The sequence below is a fragment of the Saccopteryx bilineata genome, chromosome 4, assembly GCF_036850765.1.
Source record: "Saccopteryx bilineata isolate mSacBil1 chromosome 4, mSacBil1_pri_phased_curated, whole genome shotgun sequence".
Taxonomy (NCBI): domain Eukaryota; kingdom Metazoa; phylum Chordata; class Mammalia; order Chiroptera; family Emballonuridae; genus Saccopteryx; species Saccopteryx bilineata.
Window position 1 is genome coordinate 29909007 of NC_089493.1, and position 19909 is coordinate 29928915.

A 19909-nucleotide genomic window follows, 5' to 3' on the forward strand; every position below is an offset into this window, starting at 1 on the left:
TCATGAACTGAAAAACAAGGTAACAAGCTTAGCGAATAGAACAGGCCAGATAGAAGGTAGGATTAGTGACATAGAAGACAAGCAACCTGAGGCACAACAGAGAGAAGAAGAGACTCAAAAATTTTTAAAAATGAGAAAGCCATACAAAAATTGTCTGACTCCATCAAAAAGACTAACATAAGAATAATAGGTATATCAGAAAAAGAAGAGAGAGAAAACGGAATGGAGAACATATTCAAACAAATAATAGATGAGAACTTCCCAAGCCTGTGGAAAGAGCTAAAGCCTCAAATTCAAGAAGCAAACAGAACTCTGAGTTTTCTTAACTCCAACAAACCTACTCCAAGGCACATTATAATGAAATTGGCACAAACCAACGACAAAGAAAAAATTCTCAGGGCAGCCAGGGAAAAGAAGAATACAATTTATAAAGGAAGGCCTATTAGATTATCATCAAATTTCTCAGCAGAAACTCTATAAGCTAAAAGAGAGTGGACCCTAATATTTAAAGTTCTGAAAGAGAGGAACTTTCAGCCAAGAATACTATACCCATCCAAGCTATCCTTCAAATACGAAGGAGAAATAAAAACATTCACAGATACAGAAAAGATGAGGGAATTTATCATCAGAAAACCCCCACTCCAGGAAATATTAAAGGGAGTTTTCCAGCCAGATACAAAGAACAAAACAAAACAAAACCACAAGTAAAAGCTCCACCAAGAACACAATAAAACCAAATTTAAACTGTGACAACAAAAACAAAAAATATAAAAGGGAGAGGATGGAGATTAACAGTAGCAAAGGACGATAGAGTACAGAAGCACTCATAAGATAGTGTACTACAATGAACATGGTAGGTACCCTTTTCATTACTTAATGGTAACCACTCCTGAAAAAAAATCCCACAGAAGCACATGACTTAATAAAGGTAGCAACAGAGGAAAGATATATGGATTACAATCAATCAAAAACAAATGATAGAAAAACAAAAGAGAAGAATCATACAAGATACAAAACTAACAGAAAGCAATTTATAAAATGGCAATAGGGAACCCACAAGTGTCAATAATTACACTAAAATGTAAATGGATTAAACTCACCAATAAAAAGACACAGAGTAGCAGAATGGATTAAAAAAGAAAATCCAACTGTATGCTGCCTACAAGAAACACATCTAAGCAACAAAGATAATAACAAATTCAAAGTGAAAGGCTGGAAAACAATACCCCAAGCAAATATTCAAAAAAAAGCATGTGTAGCAATACTCATATCTAATAATGCTGACTACAAGACAGCAAAAGTAATCAGAGACAAAAATGGTCATTTCATAATGATTAAGGGGACACTGAATCAAGAAGACAGAACAATTCTTAATATATATGCACCAAACCAAGGAGCACCAAAATATATAAGACAGCTACTTATTGACCTAAAAACAAAAACTGACAAAAATACAATCATACTTGGAGACCTCAATATACCGCTGACGGCTCTAGAACGTTCATCCAAACAGAAAATCAATAAAGATATATTGGCCTTAAAGGAAACACTAGAGCAATTGGATATGATAGACATCTACAGGACATTTCATCCCAAAGCAATATTTTTCTCTAGTGTACATGGAATATTCTCAAGAATTGACCATATGTTGGGCCACAAAAATAACATCAGCAAATTCAAAAAAATTGAAATTGTACCAAGCATATTTTCTGATCATAAAGCCTTGAAACTAGAATTCAACTGCAAAAAGAGGGGAAAAACCCCACAAAAATGTGGAAACTAAACAACATACTTTTAAAAAATGAATGGGTCAAAGAAGAAATAAGCACAGAGATCAAAAGATATATACAGACAAATGAAAATAACAATACGACATATCAGAATCTCTGGGATGCAGCAAAAGCAGTAATAAGAGGAAAGTTCATATCACTTCAGGCCTATATGAACAAACAAGAGAGAGCCCAAGTAAACCACTTAACTTCACACCTTAAGGTACTAGAAAAACAAGAACAAAGACAACCCAAAACCAGCAGAAGAAAGGAAATAATAAAAATCAGAGCAGAAATAAATGAAATAGAGAACAGAAAAACTATAGAAAAAATTAATAAAACAAGGAGCTGGTTCTTTGAAAAGATCAACAAAATTGACAAACCCTTGGCAAGACTCACCAAGGAAAAAAGAGAAAGGACTCATATAAACAAAATCTAAAATGAAAGAGGAGAAATCACCACAGATATCATAGATATACAAAGAATTATTGTAGAATACTACGAAAAACTATATGCCACCAAATTCAACAATCTAGAAGAAATGGATAAATTCCTAGAATAATACAACCTTCCTAGACTGAGTCATGAAGAAGCAGAAAACCTAAACAGACCAATAAGCAGGGAGGAAATAGAAAAAAACTATTATAAACCTCCCCAAAAATAAAAGTCCAGGCCAGACGGTTATATTAGTGAATTCTATCAAACATTCAAAGAAGACTTGGTTCCTATTCTACTCAAAGTCTTCCAAAAAACTGAAGAAGAAGCAATACTGCCAAACACATGTTATGAGGCCAATATAACCCTCATACGGAAACCTGGCAAGGACAGCACAAAAAAAGAAAACTACAGACCAATATTTCTAATGAATACAGATGCTAAAATACTAAACAAAATACTAGCAAATCAAATACAACAACATATTAAAAAATACATCATGATCAACTGGGATTCATCCCAGAATCTCAAGAATGGTTCAACATACGTAAAACGGTTAACGTAATACACCATATCAACAAAACAAAGAACAAAAACCACATGATCTTGTCAATAGATGCAGAAAAGGCATTCGATAAAATACAACACAACTTTATGTTTAAGACACTCAACAAAATGGGTATAGAGGAAAATATCTCAACATGATAAAGGCCATATATGACAAACCATCAGCTAACATAATATTAAATGGCATAAAACTGAGGACTTTCCCCCTTAAATCAGGAACAAGAGAGGGCTGTCCACTCTCTCCACTCTTATTTAACATGGTGCTAGAAGTTCTAGCCCAAGCAATCAGACAAGAAATAAAGGTCTTCCATATCGGAAAAGAAGAAGTAAAGGTGTCACTTTTTGCAGATGATATGATCCTATACATCGATAACCCCAAAGACTCCACAAAAAGATTATTAGAAACAATAAACCAATACAGTAAGGTTGCAGGATACAAAATTAATATACAAAAGTCCATAGCCTTTCTATATGCCAACAACGAAACATTAGAAAACGAACTCAAAAAAATAATCCCCTTCATGATTGCAACAAAAAAACTAAAACACCCAGGAATAAACATAACAAAGAATGTAAAGGACCTATATAATGAAAACTACAAAGCATTGTTAAGGAAAATCGAAAAAGATACAATGAAATGAAAAAATATTCCTTGTTCTTGGATAGGAAGAATAAATATAATCAAAATGGCTATATTACCCAAAGCAATATACAAATTTAATGCAATTCCCATCAAAGTTCCAATGACATTTTTTAAAGAAATGAAACAAAAAAATCATCAGATTTATATGGAACTATAAAAAACTCCAAATAGCCAAAGCAATCCTAAGGAAAAAGAATGAAGCTGGGGGCATTACAATACCTGACTTTAAATTATATTATAGAGCCACAACAATCAAAACAGCATAGTATTGGCAGAAAAACAGACACTCAAACCAATGGAACAGAATAGAAAGCCCAGAAATAAAACTACATATATATGGTCAAATAATTTTCGATAAAGGGGCCAACAACACACAATGGAGAAAAGAAAGTCTCTTCAACAAATGGTGCTGGGAAAACTGAAAAGCCACATGCAAAAGAATGAAACTCGACTACAGTTTGTCCCCTTGTACTAAAATTAATTCAGAATGGATCAAAGACCTAAATATAAGACCTGAAACCATAAAGTACATAGAAGAAAACATAGGTACTAAACTCATGGACCTTGGTTTTAAAGAGCATTTTATGAATTTGACTCCAAAGGTAAGAGAAGTGAAGGCAAAGATCAATGAATGGGACCACATCAGACTAAGAAGTTTTTGCTCAGCAAGAGAAACTGACAGCAAAATAAACAAGACAGCCAACTAAATGGGAGATGATATTTTCAAAGAACAGCTCAGATAAGGGCCTAATATCCAAAATATACAAAGAACTCATAAAACTCAACAACAAACAAACTTCTCCCAGGAAGAAATACAAACGGCCAACAGATATATGAAAAGATGTTCATCTTCATTAGTTATTAGAAATGCAAATCAAAACTGCAATGAGATACCACCTCACGCCTGTTAGATTAGCTATTATCAAAAAGACAGGTAATAGCAAGTGTTGGAGAGGCTGTGGAGAAAAAGGAACCCTCATTTACTGTTGGTGGGAATGTAAAGTAGTACAACCATTATGGAAGAAAGTATGGTGGTTCCTCAAAAAACTGAAAATAGAACTACCTTATGACCCAGCAATCCCTCTACTGGGTATATACCCCCAAAACTCAGAGCATTGCTATGTAAAGACACATGTAGCCCCATGTTCATTGCAGCACTGTTCACAGTGGCCAAGACATGGAAACAACCAAAAAGCCCTTCAATAGATGACTGGATAAAGAAGATGTGGCACATATACACTGTGGAATACTACTCAGCCATAGGAAATGATGACATCAGATCATTTACAACAAAATGGTTGGATACAGAGTGAAATAAGTAAATCAGAAAAAACTAATAACTGCATGATTCCATACATAGGTGGGACATAAAAACGAGACTAAGAGACATGGACAAGAGTGTGGTGGTTATGGGGGGGGAAGGGGGGGGAGGAAGGAGAGGGGAAGGGAGAGGGGGAGGGGGAGGGGCACAAAGAAAACCAGATAGAAGGTGACGGAGGACAATCTGAGTTTGGGTGATGGGTATGCAACATAATTGAATGACAAGATAACCTAGAGATGTTTTCTTTGAACATATGTACCCTGATTTATTTATGTCACCCCATTAAAATTAATAAAAATTTAAAAAATTATAAAAAAAATAATATCCATCTAAATTGTCACATACCTCAAAATGAAGATGAGCCAAATGACCTGAATAGCCTGAAAACATAGGGCTGGGGTTTTCCAAGTAACCTACATCCTCCAGCATAAAATCTAAAATCCGAGTCGTGTCCTGAAGAAAACCTGAAGCTAAGGCGCATGAGAAGTAACTGAGAAGAGGTGGAATTTCCCTGAAAACCACTGGTGGCCTCACTTCTGCCACTTATCCATAGGCTAAGAGGTTCTCAGTCGTCTATGGGGAGCACCCCGCAACTGCTTTCCCTCTGGGTGGAGTTGAGATGAAAGGCAGACACAAGCACACGCAGAAATGACCTCTGCAACTCAAAGTGCTCCATCCGGGAAAAGATGGAGCCGATTCCCTGTCTAGCACTAAAAGCTGCTGATATCATAGATGATCAATTAGCTACAAAAGGTATTTTCACATTTGGAGGTCAGTATGTTTAGCAACAATCTTCAGTTCCTATTGCAGAAATTAAACTCAATGTGGAATTGAAACATATTCTGCTACTGCGTTATATGGAATATTGTGTAAAGAAAACAATTCAATTTCACTTGTAAAAGCCCGATGATTGTTCTGGAGAGAAAGAAAATAGTATTGAGAGGAAAAGAAGTTCCTTCTTTAAACAATGGTTCCCTAGGTTCATCTTTCAAACTGCAGGCCAAAGTAGGAATTAACACCTCAGAGAGAGCCAACTTGGAATGTGTAGAACAAAGAATTTATTCAGAGATCTCTTGGATGTTTTTCCTCAAAAATAATGAAAATGAGAGGAGTCCAGATGGGAATGAAGCCACTTTGGGAGAGGAATCTTTTGAGATAAATAGCAAGGCTCTGTAAATAAATCTCTAGGATTAAATGAGAAACTTTGGAAAGACAAACGCATATTTTTTTATTGTTTTTTTACTAAATTATTTATATATGATATTCTAGTATTTCCGAAATATAGTAGCTAAGTGACAATGTTTTATGCAATAGCTCAAAAGTTAAACTAAGAGAAAAGACACCATATAATGTGATTTTTTAAAACCTCTAGCTTTCTGCTCCCAATCTGAACCACTGACGATGTAAGCCTTGCTAGGACCCATCTTCCTTGCCTCCCTGATCTTGCGGGGCCTGCTCCCCACTGCTGAGACGAGCCAGAGCCAGAGCCAGAGTCACGTTTTGGCTCCCAAACACAGGGACCTTCCTTCTACCCAACACAGCTCCTGGCACAAGGGCTTCTCGCAGCTGAGGGATCTGATCCCTCTCTAGTGCAGGAGCCACAAACACACTCTGAGGTGAGATCAAGACAAGCAGAGCGCAGGGGAAAGGGCAGTGGGTGAACAGAAAGAACTTGGCTTCTTCTAGCATGTGACTAGCAGGTTACTGACTTAAACTGTCCCCTCAGTAACATAAGTAAGGAGGGCAACAAATTTGTAGAGCAATTTAAAATTTCATAGCCATTTCTATTTACATTTTTAAAGTACTTAATCTGGTATAATTTTTGGCCTAGATTGTATTTCAAAGCACTGCATTTTAGCAGTGAATTCCAGACAAAAGTGCTAAGGCATCCCTGTTAAAGATAAGTTATCATTTGTGAGGGAATCCACAGTGACTTATTTAACAACAAACCTTGGTTTCTCGCCTTCCGGGGTCCCTCTTCCTTTTGCTTATTTACTCCGGGCTGAGTGTTTTAACACATCCCCTACCCGCCCCCCCCCCCCCCAACTTGCAGAGCAGCGGAAAATATGCTTGTATTGTACTGGCTGTTTTCATTTCTCACAATTATTAACACAGTGACAGAAAACTCAGCCAAAACCTGCGTTCTGTTGCTATATCACTTATCCCCAAAAGACGAAGACTGCCCAGGATAATAATATGGTCAAAGCCACCTCAAAGCGTCTGCTGGGTTCTAATCCACATGGCTACTCCATGTGCAAGAAAGATTTCTGTCGATCCCACATGAAACAGCAGAGCACCAATGCCATCTCACAGGCTGAATGCTCTGAGGGAAGAGAGCCTCATCCTTGCATACGGCTGTGGGAGGCTCCCATGCTCCGAAGGCCGCTTGGTCGTGCATCTCAGTTTTAATTCTTGATTTCTAGTCCAGTACGGGGAGACCTAACAGACAGTGCTATTTAAAGTGGGGGCAGAGACAGCCAGCCTGCGGAGGCACACTCACCGCCTCTCCAGGGGGCGCCCGTCACTGGAGATGCTGCGAGGAATGTTGGCGGCTCTTTCCGGGGGAGGCATCTTCCCGTCTCCTTTCCCGGCATTCAGCCTGGAGGTCATGGGGCTCTGCACCTGGGACGGGACTTGGGCAGCATGAGGCCCCTTGTTGGCGTTCCTCTGCCATTTGTTATTATTTCGGAAGGGAAACTTGAATTCGTAGGAAACGCCTTCGTTCATTTTGTACTCCATCACAGGCATGCGGTAAGTTTCAGAGCAACTCCTATTGGGGGGAGGGCACAGAGAGAAGAACAATTAATACTGTGTTTGCTCGTTGGTGCAGCCACATGGATTCTCATTAATAGTTAAAATGGATCAAACACTCCACCCTCTGTTTGAAACCATCTTTTAATCACTGGGCCCTATAATTAGTTTCCTTTCAAAAACAAGACCCCCAGGAAGTCTTACGCTTCCCTTGCTCCAATCCTAACTGTTGAGTCTGAGATACAGAGTCCTTGAAGAACAGAGACCCGAGGTCCCCCTGGTGGGGGTCGGGGGGGCCTTCAGTACTGATACTTGAGGAGGGAAGGCCACCAGGGCAGCATGAGAGGCAGGGGTGCGGACCCCCTAAACTGGGGCTCCGAGAAAACAAGCAGTCAGCTTCACACACCCTTCATTGCCTATGACAATCGGGGATCCACAGGGGTGTGTAGTTTTGAATTTGTTGGGATCCTGGCTGTCAAAAAATTAAATGAGGAGAAATCTTGAAATCTAAACTGAGAGTTGAATTTAGTTCAGAAGGAGGGAAAAAAGCCAATTATAGAAATTCTGCAATTATCAAATTACCAGGGAACAAGACATAATTTGAAATCAGGCTTCCTTTTCTATCCCCCAAAGTTAGAACTCGCCCATAGCAGGGCTGTCCCCAGGCGGTGACGTTAAGGGCAGGCACAAACGTCTTCTGTCACCTTCGCCCCTTTTGTGCCAGTATCCCAATCCCCAAATCTTAGGTAATGCAGAACCCACTTTCCATTCCCTTTACCCCAAACAACCAAGGAAGTCATCATTAACTTGATAACTGACAAAATACTGGGAAAAATCTATTTCTATTTCCACGAAAGTATTAACTCTAATCGTACATTTGAATTTCACCACTAAGTGAAAATAATTGACTTTTTTTCTCAAAGGAATTGCAAAGGAGGCAGGTGGGAAGATCTGGAAAGGAAAGGACAGTGAAGACTGGAACAGCAGTGGAGAGGCACTTCAGAGAGAACAAAAAGAGCGCCCAAACCAGGGCGGTCCAAAAGAAGAAAGTGGGAGCCACAGACATGGGCCACATATGTAATTAAAGAATGTTCAGTATTGTTATTTAAAAAGAAACACAGGTGAAATTAATTTAATGTTTTTATTTAACCCAATATATCCAAAATGCTACCATCCCTGTTACAAATAATGAATGAGGTATTTGACATTCTTTTAAACTCGGTGTGTATCCTACACTCACAGCAGGTCTCAGCTGGGACTAACCACATCACAGGGCCCTGTGGCTGGTGACTCATGGCTCCCTAACTGGACAGAGCAGGTCCGGAGGGCCTCCAGCCAAAGGCCTGTCTTGATTTGGGGAAGGGGCTCATGTTGGTGTGAGAATAAGCACAATGGAAGGTGCCACCCTTTCGTGACCTTGTCTAAGTATCACCAATGTACCCCACAAATCTGTGATAGCAACCATGGCTTCTGAAAGTGCTGCTTTTGGAGCACGTGTGTCTGCTGGCGTCCTGGCCCGCCTCTGTCATAGCCCAGATCTCCAATGGGCACCTTTCCTCGGAGTTTCCTTACCACTCCTCAGCCCCCCCAAAAGCCCAGGCCAACGATCATCTAACTCTGCCCGGTGCTCTACTGTACCTCTTTTATGCTTTAATGACAATGGCTTTCAAACTTTTTGGACCACAATCCCAACAGGAAATACATTTTATGCTGTGACACAGCACAACCACAAACGCACACACATACACATCCTTCCTGTGAGAGCTTCTGTTCTGCTCGATTCCATTAATACATTTCACTAAAAAAATACACTGGGTCCAATGTATTTTTATGATCTACTTGAAAGTTATGATCTGCAGTTTGTAAAACATTAGAGAACATTTGACATTACTTTTAGCAGTTAATAATTTATGTAATAAACCCTTTTCTCTAATGAGAAAATATCACCTTAGGTTTTGATATAAATTCCAGCTTTGATTCTGAGATTTTTTTAAGAGAGAGAGAAAGAGACAGGGATAGACAGATAGAAGAGAGGAAAATGAAAAGCATCAACTCCTAACTGTGGCACCTTCGTTCGTTCCTTGATGGCTTTCTTATATGTACCTAAATAGGGGGCTCCAGACACTATTATGACTACTTGGCTCAAGCCAGCGACCTTTGAGCTCAAGCCAGCAGTCATGGGGTCATGTCTATGATCCCACGCTCACAGTGATGAGCCTGCATTCAAGCCGGCGACCTCAGGTTTCAAACCTGGGTCCTCAGAGTCCCAGGCCTATGCTCTATCTGCTGCGCCACTGCCTAGTCAGGTGATTCTAAGATTTCTGACAAAAATATACCACTGCAACATTTTTTTGGGGGGGGTTTCGGAGGTATTACTGCGGTATGGCCTGAAATCTTCCATTTCTAATGACACATGGCACCTTATACTGTATCTAGTGCTTTGGATCTGCAAATATAATGTCAGAATGCTGTAGCTTGCCAAAAGAAGACTAATAAACATTTACAGTGGCCCATGGGGAAACTCTCTACCTCAAAATCAGCACAAGCTTAGCTTCCCCTCAGCAATGGTCTGTTTTAACTTGCAAACTCCATGGATTATACCACCTCCGCCCCTTCCTGTTGGCTGTTAGGAACTGCCACCCATACAGAACTTTATTATCATGTATTTTGGACACTAATTTTCCAAAAATTTCCCCCTAGGCCATGCTTTCCCGTCATCCTCCTCTGCCCCCGCCACACACACAGAGATACCTGCACTGAGTTTTAATTTTGTGACACTCTACATTCCACAGATACCTTCATTGGCTGCTTTAGGTCCACACATAGCATCAGGTAAAGGATAACAACTAATGATGACGGACATGGTAATGATGTAATATGAAATAGACAAGCTGCTTTCAATTTCAGGACCTTGGTTTTAGAAATTGATAACCGCTAAACTTTCTTCTAGTTCAAATGCTCTTCGAAATAATCTTTCAAGCTGTGTAACATTTCATACTAAAACTGGTTAAAAGAACCCATAGTCAAAGCTTTTGTCTTTTTTAGTCTATGCTTCATTTCTACCACTCTTAACATGTAACTAGAAACCTTCTGCCTATTCTGTAATTGCAGATGGCAGTTTGGCAAAGCCTAGGTAGGAAGAGAAGAGTCACTGGTAGAGAATGGAGGACAAAGCTTCCGCAGAGCTGCACATCAGCCACCCCGCCACTTCTGACTGCTTGCCGAGGCGGGGTGGGCTACCCACTTGCTCCCGGACCCTTGCTGACTTCTGTAAAATGGAAGAACAATACATAGAATCTAGGAGTGAGCAATACACTGATGAACAAAAATAAAAGTTGTCTTTTAATGACGTGTATAAAGTTCCTAAAAGGATTTTTATCATATCACCCCAAGTAAAATTCGCTGTTGAACAACAATAACTAATACTCAGAGCTCACATGGACCAGGCACTAATCAAGGCTCACTACGACTCTCTGAAGTGCATATATCAGATGAGAAAATGGTGGCTCGGAAGATTCAGTTGCCTACAACCACAAAGCCAGGAAGCAGCAGAGCCAGGATTTGAACTTACAGAATTCATCTACTTTTGATTAGACTTAGTTCAGTCACTAATTTCTTCATCTTCTATGAGGTGGCTCTCACATTTCATTCAGGGCAGAGCCCATAACAAAATGGAAAACTCAGCAATTTTTATGGTCAATAGAAATTGCAGCTTCAGTGCTAAAAGTGACATGCTGAACCCTAGGTTAACTGAAAAATCACTCTATCTCCTTACGTTTTTTCAGTTATTTCTTTTAATTTCTTATTATCCATTACTCTCTCCTTTTTTCTTAAGACACTAAATAATACAGAGAGAAAAAACAACAACAATTGAACAGTATATTGAAGAAAACATCACAACACTGGACTCTTGACCCAGAAAAACCAGGTATTTGAGGACAGGTAGGTCCCTGATAAGCCATGTGATTCTGGCTAAGGAAAAACACTCACCTTGATTAGAAAAGGAGATTTGGACCAGATGATCTCTTAATAGCCACCTTCTAGCATTTGCATTTTGAAATATTTGTTTTTTAAAAGGAAGAAATAAACTTTGTGACCCGTTCTTACTTACAAGGCAGTTTGGTCCTTTTATATAACTTGTTTGTTTTTCCCTCTTTCTCTTGAATGGCCCTTGATTGCTTTCTTTAAAAACTGGAGACTACCAGCTCTCCAGGACAAAAGGTTTACCATGCCCACGCAGCACCATCAGAATTTCACAATGTAATCTGTTATCTGGGCACTTTTCATCTTGCCAAGAGAATGGCTGTTGAAGATTCAGAAGTCACAGACACCAACAAATGAACGCTGGTCATGAACTCCAGTCTGTGATGGAGGGGGCTGACAGGCTCCTCCTGCAGTCTGACGTCACTCCAGGGAGCAAGCCTTCCACTGAAGTCCACAGGTAAGTACCAAACCTGTTTCCCAGCAGCTGGGGGCTTGGCTCTTTGGGCAGCTACCGAACCTTTCCAGACCTTACTCTCCTCATTGTTTTAATGAAAATAAGGCTGTCATGAAGATTTTTTTTTTAAAGCCTGTCCCTTCTTCTCCTTAAATTTTAGTTTGAAAGATATTTGTTGAGGCGTCCTTTATTTCCCAAGAACGGGTAAAAGAGCACTATTTTATATTTGTTATTGAAGCCCCACTTTGTTGTTGTTAAACTGGCTTTTTCATGAAAAAGCAAACAAAACAAAAAACCCTGCCTTTTTTCTCAACCAGTGACTTTCCCATGTGAACACACATGGGTGTTTGCGATTATGTCCACTCTCCACTGCAGGTGCCTGATGACCCTGAGAAGGGGCTGGGGGTGGGGGCAGCGTGCCTCTAGGAAACCTGTTCTGCCTCATGCTGGCGCTGCAGCAACAACTGACAAAGAAGAAGAGAGTGCCTCGTCAAAGAGCCGAGTAATTAGTTGCTAGGAAAACAGCAGTGGGAGTGTGAACTGCGGAGGAGAAGAAAAAAAAACGACAGAAGAGAGTTCTCTTATTTTGCTGAAAATTGTAGCAAGGTGTTACTGCTTCAACTGTTCCTTTGAAGTCATCCAAAGGAAGCACAGGGATAGCTGGCTCTCAGTCCTACAGAGCCATCATGGCATCACGTGACACTTGCTCAGGTCCAACAGGGGCATTTCGGATGAAAACTGGAGTTAAAGGAGCAGAGTGCGTCTCTGAGCCCGTGGGGCTGAGCAGTGCACTGATCCTTCATCCCAACCTCCCATCCTACACCCTAACACCCTTGGTCATGTTGCTACCAGCTCTGCTGCCTAGGCTAGGATGGAAACTAGTGGCTTAGAAAAGGTGCTGGGAGAAGAAAATAAATACAGCTCATTCATTCAGAAGCAGGTGGGAGCCACCTGTCCTGGGCCCCAACTCTGCGTTCAGTAGCATGAAGTTGTTAGTTTGAAATTGGCTGCAAAGGAGTATTTAAACCACTGGAATCAGCAAATGTTCCAAATCAAGGTTTTTTCTTTCCCCAACAGAAAGCCAGTTCACCCACAAGTCCTTGCTCATGCTGGTATATGAGGAAAGAATTTGTACCCCAAGCATACATAGTGGTAGTTAAGGGCTTGGATTCTCAAGTTAGACCTAAATTTGCCAGATGATCTTAGGCAGTTGCTAACCTTCCTGAGTCTTAGTTTATTTCTTTTTTTTTTTAATTTTATTTATTTATTTTTAGAGAGAGAGGAATGAGAGAGAGAGAGAGAGAGAGAAGGGGGAGGAGCAGGAAGCATCAACTCCCATATGTGCCTTGACCAGGCAAGCCCAAGGTTTCGAACTGGCAACCTCAGTGTTCCAGGTCGATGCTTTATCCCACTGCGCCACCACAGATCAGGCTTAGTTTCCTTTAAGTAGAAATAACATTAACAATATTACCTCATGCACTAAGTACTAACCGCACTAATCCTTATAAAAGTGCTTTTTCCAGGACCTGTCACATTAAATACTCAGCAAATGTTCATTCTTACCAACACATCACAGAAGACATATCTAATCTGGTATCTTGTGGTAAACTGCCTCCTATCGTGGACCTTCGTATCCAGATCAAGGCCTCTGGACCCATCTTTCTAATAAAACTTATCTCCAATTCAATGCTAGCAGTGTTGTCCACTCCATCCTGTTTCCTCACACACATTCACAGACATCCATTTCCCTCCACCCCCTCAATACTAACTGGGGACTAGAAACAAGGGGAAAGATCTCTGAGCAAACAACATGGTGTTGTAAGACCCACAGGCTTCATTTTCAGTAGATTAGTCTATAGACCAGTAATTATAACTCTGTACTGTGTGTAATTAAGGTTGACAAGTTATAAAGCTTGGCTGATCTCTCCAGTTTACAGCTGCCTGTTTAGAAGCAACAGAGAAGGCATTCTGTAGGAGAGATCAGGGACAGAAGACAGAGCGACAAGAGGAGAAGCACAGAGCCTGGAGGGTAAGAACCTCCCTGCCCTTCTGATGCACCTCAAGAACCATTCGTGAATCCTAGGTCAGCAAAATGCTGACCCTAAATGATGATGTGCTTGAAGAATCCAGAAAAGACCCTGTTAGCTCACAGGTAGGGCATGTGTGCAAGGCAAGTGCAGAATGTTTCCCCCACCCTCAGCAATCGCTGAAATGAAATATTTTTTGCTGATATATATTTTGGTGCCCAGAGAAATTCATTCATCCAAAAATGGAGTATTTCTTATTGAAGCTGTTAGACAAGGGATTTCACCATATTCTGAAAGAGGCACACAACCTCCAGTCCATCAAGAAGGGAAGCAGTATTAAGATATAGTATCACAGCCTGACCAGGCGATGGTGCAGTGGATACTGTGTCGGACGGGGCCGTGGAGAATCCAGGTCTCCAGGATGACCTGAGGTCACCGGCTTGAGCATGGGCTTACCAGGTTGAGCGTGGGGTCGCTCACTTGGGTATGGGATCACAGACATGACCCCATGGTTGCTGGCTTGAGCCCAAAGGTCACTGGCTTGAAGCCCAAGATTGCTGGCTTGAACAAGGGGTCACTCGCCCTAATGTAGCCCCCCAGTCAAGGCACATATGAGAAAGTAATGAGTGAACAGCTAAGGTGCCACAACAAAGAACTGATGCTTCTCATCTCTCTCCCTTCCTGTCTATCTGTCCCTATCTGTCCCTCTCTCTGACTCTCTGTCTCTGTCAAAAGAAAGAAATACTGTCACAGTCTGTTCCATAATGTTTGGTTTGAAGAACTGAAGTACACATAGACTGTCACTGCTGCTTCCTTTTTAAAGAACACAATGACTCATCACATCCATACATTCTATCATCTGATGTTCACGAATCTGTAAGAGCTCAGATGCAGACTGGTCACGTTTTGGGGGGAAAATAGAATAAAGAATATTGTTTTGGCTTTAGAAGACCTAGAAATTAATTGACAAATAATTAAGAAAAAGTCTTAGAACATAACAGGTTCAAAGCGAATTAACAGATTAAAAAAAAAGAAGCAGCAGCAAAAATACCATGTGTGTGTCCAAAGAGGAAAAGAAAGAGTTGATTAAATTTGTTCTATCAAGAAACCTCCCCAGAGACAGAGAAATTAAATTTTCAACAGTGCGGCTGGCTCAGCAGGAGCTGGGAGGGGCAGGGAGCTCCTGGTCTTCCCTCTGGGAAAAGACCGGAACCAACTGCCAAGAACGAAGAGCAGGATCAGCTTATTTGAAGCCAATTCCTGACACATGACTGCAGCTCAGAAAAAGCTTGGTCAGTCACGTTCAGCCCTCCAGGCTGAGATAGTTGGGGTCAAAATGGTACTTTGGGTGTTGGACAGGAACTGGGTACAAATGGGAGATTCCGAAGAATGAGAGTGTTATGGAACTTAAAAGAAAAAGTTTGACAGTTTGTGATGCTGAGCATCTTTTAACGTTAAATGTGCATGCTTCCCAGCTACTGGTGCAAGATGTTCAAGACTGCTATTAGCAGACTTTTCTCTCTGGAACAGCAACTTTATAAATTGAGAGATGTAAATCCTGGGAATGGTCCAAGTTAGTCATTCTTTCCAGCTGCTGCTGCCACATGCCGAAGGGAGCTGTGTCCTGAATCAGACTTTCCGTGGGCCTGTCAGCACACAGGCAATCTAGTGCTCTCCACAGCCCCCTAGTCCCGTACCCAGGAGGGGACCTTCTACATGGAACACACACCGGACTCTCAGACCTACCTCCGTGGGGTGCAGTCATCATGGGGGGGGATAATGACAACCTTCACTGTGACGGACGTTCTCAAGAGATCGATCATCTGCTCGTGGCTCAGCGTGGCCACAGCCACCTTGCAGATCTCCACCAGCCGGCTGCCCTGCCTCAGCCCTGCCTGCCAGGCGTAGCCATAGGGCTCCACGTCCGCCACGATGCCCTCGTAGTTGACATGAAATCCAAGCTGTCCTAGCCCATTCCTTCGCAGGGTCATCTCCACCGATTCACAACCTTTTGACACAAACTAGACAAGGAAACAAAAGGCAGTATGGTTTAACAAAACAGGGAATTAAGTGCTAGACAGAGCTGGCAAAACATGGCAAGCAGGGTCATTTCTGAATACCCTCCAGCCCACAGAAATGTGGTCTGATTACTTCCCCTTCACTAGTCTCCATTCATTAGGGCAAAAGGAACATACTTCTTGCATCCAAAGAACTCAATAGTCTCACTGAAGTTACAAGGAAACCTCTAACAGAGACCTACAGGGAGCTGGCAGCCAAGAGAAACCGTATTCTGCTCCTCATTTTGTCCCTAAAAAATTCAAGGCAGCAGATAGATACCCAAACAATTCTTTTCAACAAGTATAGCAGATTGGCTGGGTTACATCCTTAGTCATCAAGGCAGGGGGATCAGGTCACATGCAAATGGGCTTCCAACACACACACACACACACACACACACACACACACACACACACACACAGGCACGCACAGTAAGGGTGTCTTCCCCTGCTTGTTCTACTACTTTTCTTTTTGAAAAGTGACAGAAAGCAAAAGTAAGATAAACTTGGTTGGTCCTTCACATCGTCAAGGGGAGCGTTCAGAGGCGCTAAAAAGAGTGCATGCGTCAGTAACTTGCTTGGCTCTGGTCTGTACTGTGAAAGCTGTGCAAAAGGGAAGCTGCACATAGGTAAGTGGGAAGAAAAGACTCACCTGCAGCCTTTTGACAATCTCCTTGATATCCTCATTGTTAATGAAACTCTCCACCGAAACACACTCTCCTCGCTCATAGAAGATTTTGAGGCTGGTGTCAGTTGAGGTCCATCCTATCACATCTCTGCAGGAACAGTTGAAAACCACACTTTTTGTTTCCTGTTCAATGAGGACGATGAACTCATTGGAGATCCCTAGGAGGCAGTCTATTTCCATAGCCTTGTTGTAGTCTTTGGCACGAACGGCCCACACAATGGCCCCCATGCTGCTGAGCTCGGCTCCTGGATATGGCTTAGACTTTTCCTTCTTCTTGGAGGCCAGAGATATGAATGGGAACTTGCCAGATGGATCAATTGGGGTATTGGTGACATTCTTTTCTGCTAGATCTTTCAGGTATTCCTGGCGTGTTCGAGTGGCCATGGCCCGGAACTTTTCCGATTTATGAGCAGCATTTTCTGCATTTATCACTTTGGCCAAAAGGAAGTCCCTGAACACATTTGACTTCGGGAAAGTGACCCCTTTGGGGATGGGAGGTCCAAAGGAAGGTACATCTCTGGACCTTGTGACAGCCACACTAAAAGAAAGAGCAAAGAGTAAAGAGAAAGAGGTGGATCACCACTTCTCAGTCTCAAAGCATGATAATAAAATATGCTTTGTCTAAGACATAGATGCCCCTCAAAAGGAAATAACTGTCATTGTCCCACAAGAAATAATGCACATTTCCACTTAACATGAGCACATTTTTTTCAATCAACCATATTAAGGTTTTACAGAACAAATTTTTTTCTGGGCCAAACAAACCAACCCCCCAAAACTTAAAAGTATTATTTTCATTTATAGATAGTAAACTAACCATAACTCTATGAAAAAAAATTACTGACATATTCTTTATAAAAGACAACATTTTAAACACCTACTGATGATTTCCAATGGGGGGGGGGAGGGTTACTACGTATAATCACATGATCTTTCAGAACAAGTATAGACTATAAATATTAATGTGCCTTCCATTTTAGATATAATGCCTTAAGTGGACAGCTTATCATGAAATATCAAAAGGCAACTGACATAAGAGAGATGGATTAAAAATTCCTTCTAACGAAAAAAACATTAGTTGTTCTTTGTGTCAGGCATTATGCAACCAAACTAAAAGCATAATTTAAAAATAAAATTGACATTTCAGTAGGGTATTAAAATGACTGATCTTTATAGTAATAGCAACAGCACTTTAAAATCTTATTTTTTAAACTGAGCTATTCTTTGGTCCACATTCTCTGTTTTTGGTGTTTGACAATTTGTTGTGAGAAGCAAATTTTCTTTTTCCTATTCCTTTAAGCAAGATTGATTTAAGAAAGCTTGTTCTACACTTCTGTATATTGCTAAAATTGGACCTAACAAAAGGACCATATGAGCATCTGTAATCACCTATTATTTTTTATCTCAACAGAGTTGAACAAAAACAAAGAAGTTATGTGTTTTATATCATATTTTTTAGGACCACAGCAAAGTTTGAGAAGGCAGGAAATGATGATTCTAACAGATCAAACATCTCTTTTCAAATTACCTAAATTATTTAAAAGTGAATCCATTATGCAATTGTACTAAGTATTAGAAAAGCACAACAAAATCTATTTCTTCTGAACTCCCAGAACGGAAAGAACATAATCAGAGAGCATTTATCTCTCAAATTAAATTGAAGAGCTCTGTTTTATTTTTTATCTTTATATATTTATATATTTGGCTTTGCTTTTCAAAAAAAAGATTACTTCTTGTAAAAACAATAAATTAAAAATAGCAACCTCAGGGTACAAGTTATATATTTTGTCAGAAGGTGCCATGGATGGCCTATTTGTTGCTTTTCAGAAATTTATTTATTAAAAGATTACCTAGTTCATCACAACAAAGAAAGGTAGCAAGCAACACTCCATTTTCCAACTAGAGAAGAGAATTCACAGAAACCTCCATGTGTATTATAGCCTAATTATACTAGTGTTAGAGAGGCAATTTTTCTTGTCTATTATGAACTCTCTGGCTTGAATACTGACAGCTGTATAATTTAAATTTGATCACATTTTTTTTAAGTCAAGCAAAAAATACTAAAATCGAGATTTGCTGGCTTTTCTAAGAGGAATCCTGTAAGGCTCCAGAAATATTTTACATCTTTCATTTTTAAATTGGCGATTTCTTTTCCTGCTAATTTCACTTCAAATCATTGTTTTTTTTTTCTCAAGCAGCAGCTGTGATTTTATTTAAATAAGGAGAGGAAAATGCTTAGCAGGGGGTATAAACACAAGCACCATCCATCCACTTGCCCCTTAAATTCACTAGATTTCTACAGATCTGTTTATTAACTGATAGAACTTTAGACAAACATATACTGAAAGCCCACTAATAATTAGCAGCCTCTAGAATGAACTATGAGGAAAATAACTGAATCCTTAACCTATAATTATCACTGATTCACCATGGTAGGAAGGTAAATGACAGACACTAAAATCAGCTTTACATTATTAGAAGCAGAGTCCTCACTGCAGAAGATGAAGAAGATGAAACCCTAGAATGCTCTTTTCAAATAAAGGGATTTGTTTTGAGTAAATCTAACTTTCAGGGTTTTCTACAAGGTTAAAAACTCATTAAGTTATATGTCACAAATTTGGAACTCTTATTTATAAGTCTGCCTAAAGCTAAGTAGAAAGAATATTTCTGCCTCTATAAGAAACCTTTCTAGAATTTCAGTTTGCTATATATAGATACTTACAATGTATTAATTATAAATGGTTCTTGCTATTTTAAAAAGCAGCTTCCAAAGGGCACTCCTATGTTTGCCTTGTATGCAATATTGTATCTCCTTAGAAATTATACATTCTTTTTTAAAAAAAATTTAAGATTATATTTATTGATTCAGGTCTGGCCTCTGAAGAGAGAGAGAGAGAGAGAGAGAGAGAGAGAGAAAGAGAGAAAGAGAGAGAAGAGGAGAGGAGAGCTGGAGGAGCTGGAAGCATCAACTCAGAGTTGCTTCTCATACGTGCCTTGACCGGGCAAGCTAGGTTTTTGGGCCAGAGACCTCCTCGGCGTTCTAGGTCAACGATTTATCCACCACACTGCCACATTCTTTAAAATTATAGCCATGCCTTACTTCCTCGGAACTGTGGAGGACTGGGGTGTTCTACTGAAGAGGGTTATAGAGGACAGAGCTCAGAAGCTGAAACAGTGGTGGCAAGTGAGCAACGGAAGGAAAGGAAACTTGGA

The 19909-nt window shown here is 40.3% G+C and overlaps 1 protein-coding gene across 10 annotated transcripts in view; it reads right to left on the reverse strand.

Moving 5' to 3' along the window:
* SIPA1L1 (signal induced proliferation associated 1 like 1) overlaps positions 1-19909 on the reverse strand; it is a 381790-nt gene that overhangs the window by 69794 nt on the left and 292087 nt on the right. For all 10 annotated transcript variants that reach the window (XM_066275018.1, XM_066275017.1, XM_066275009.1 and 7 more), the window contains 3 exons: positions 16661-17234; positions 15698-15972; positions 7236-7505 (listed from right to left, as the gene is read on the reverse strand). In XM_066275018.1, coding sequence (XP_066131115.1) covers positions 7236-7505; positions 15698-15972; positions 16661-17234 — 1119 coding nt within the window. The remainder of the gene's footprint in view (positions 1-7235; positions 7506-15697; positions 15973-16660; positions 17235-19909) is intronic.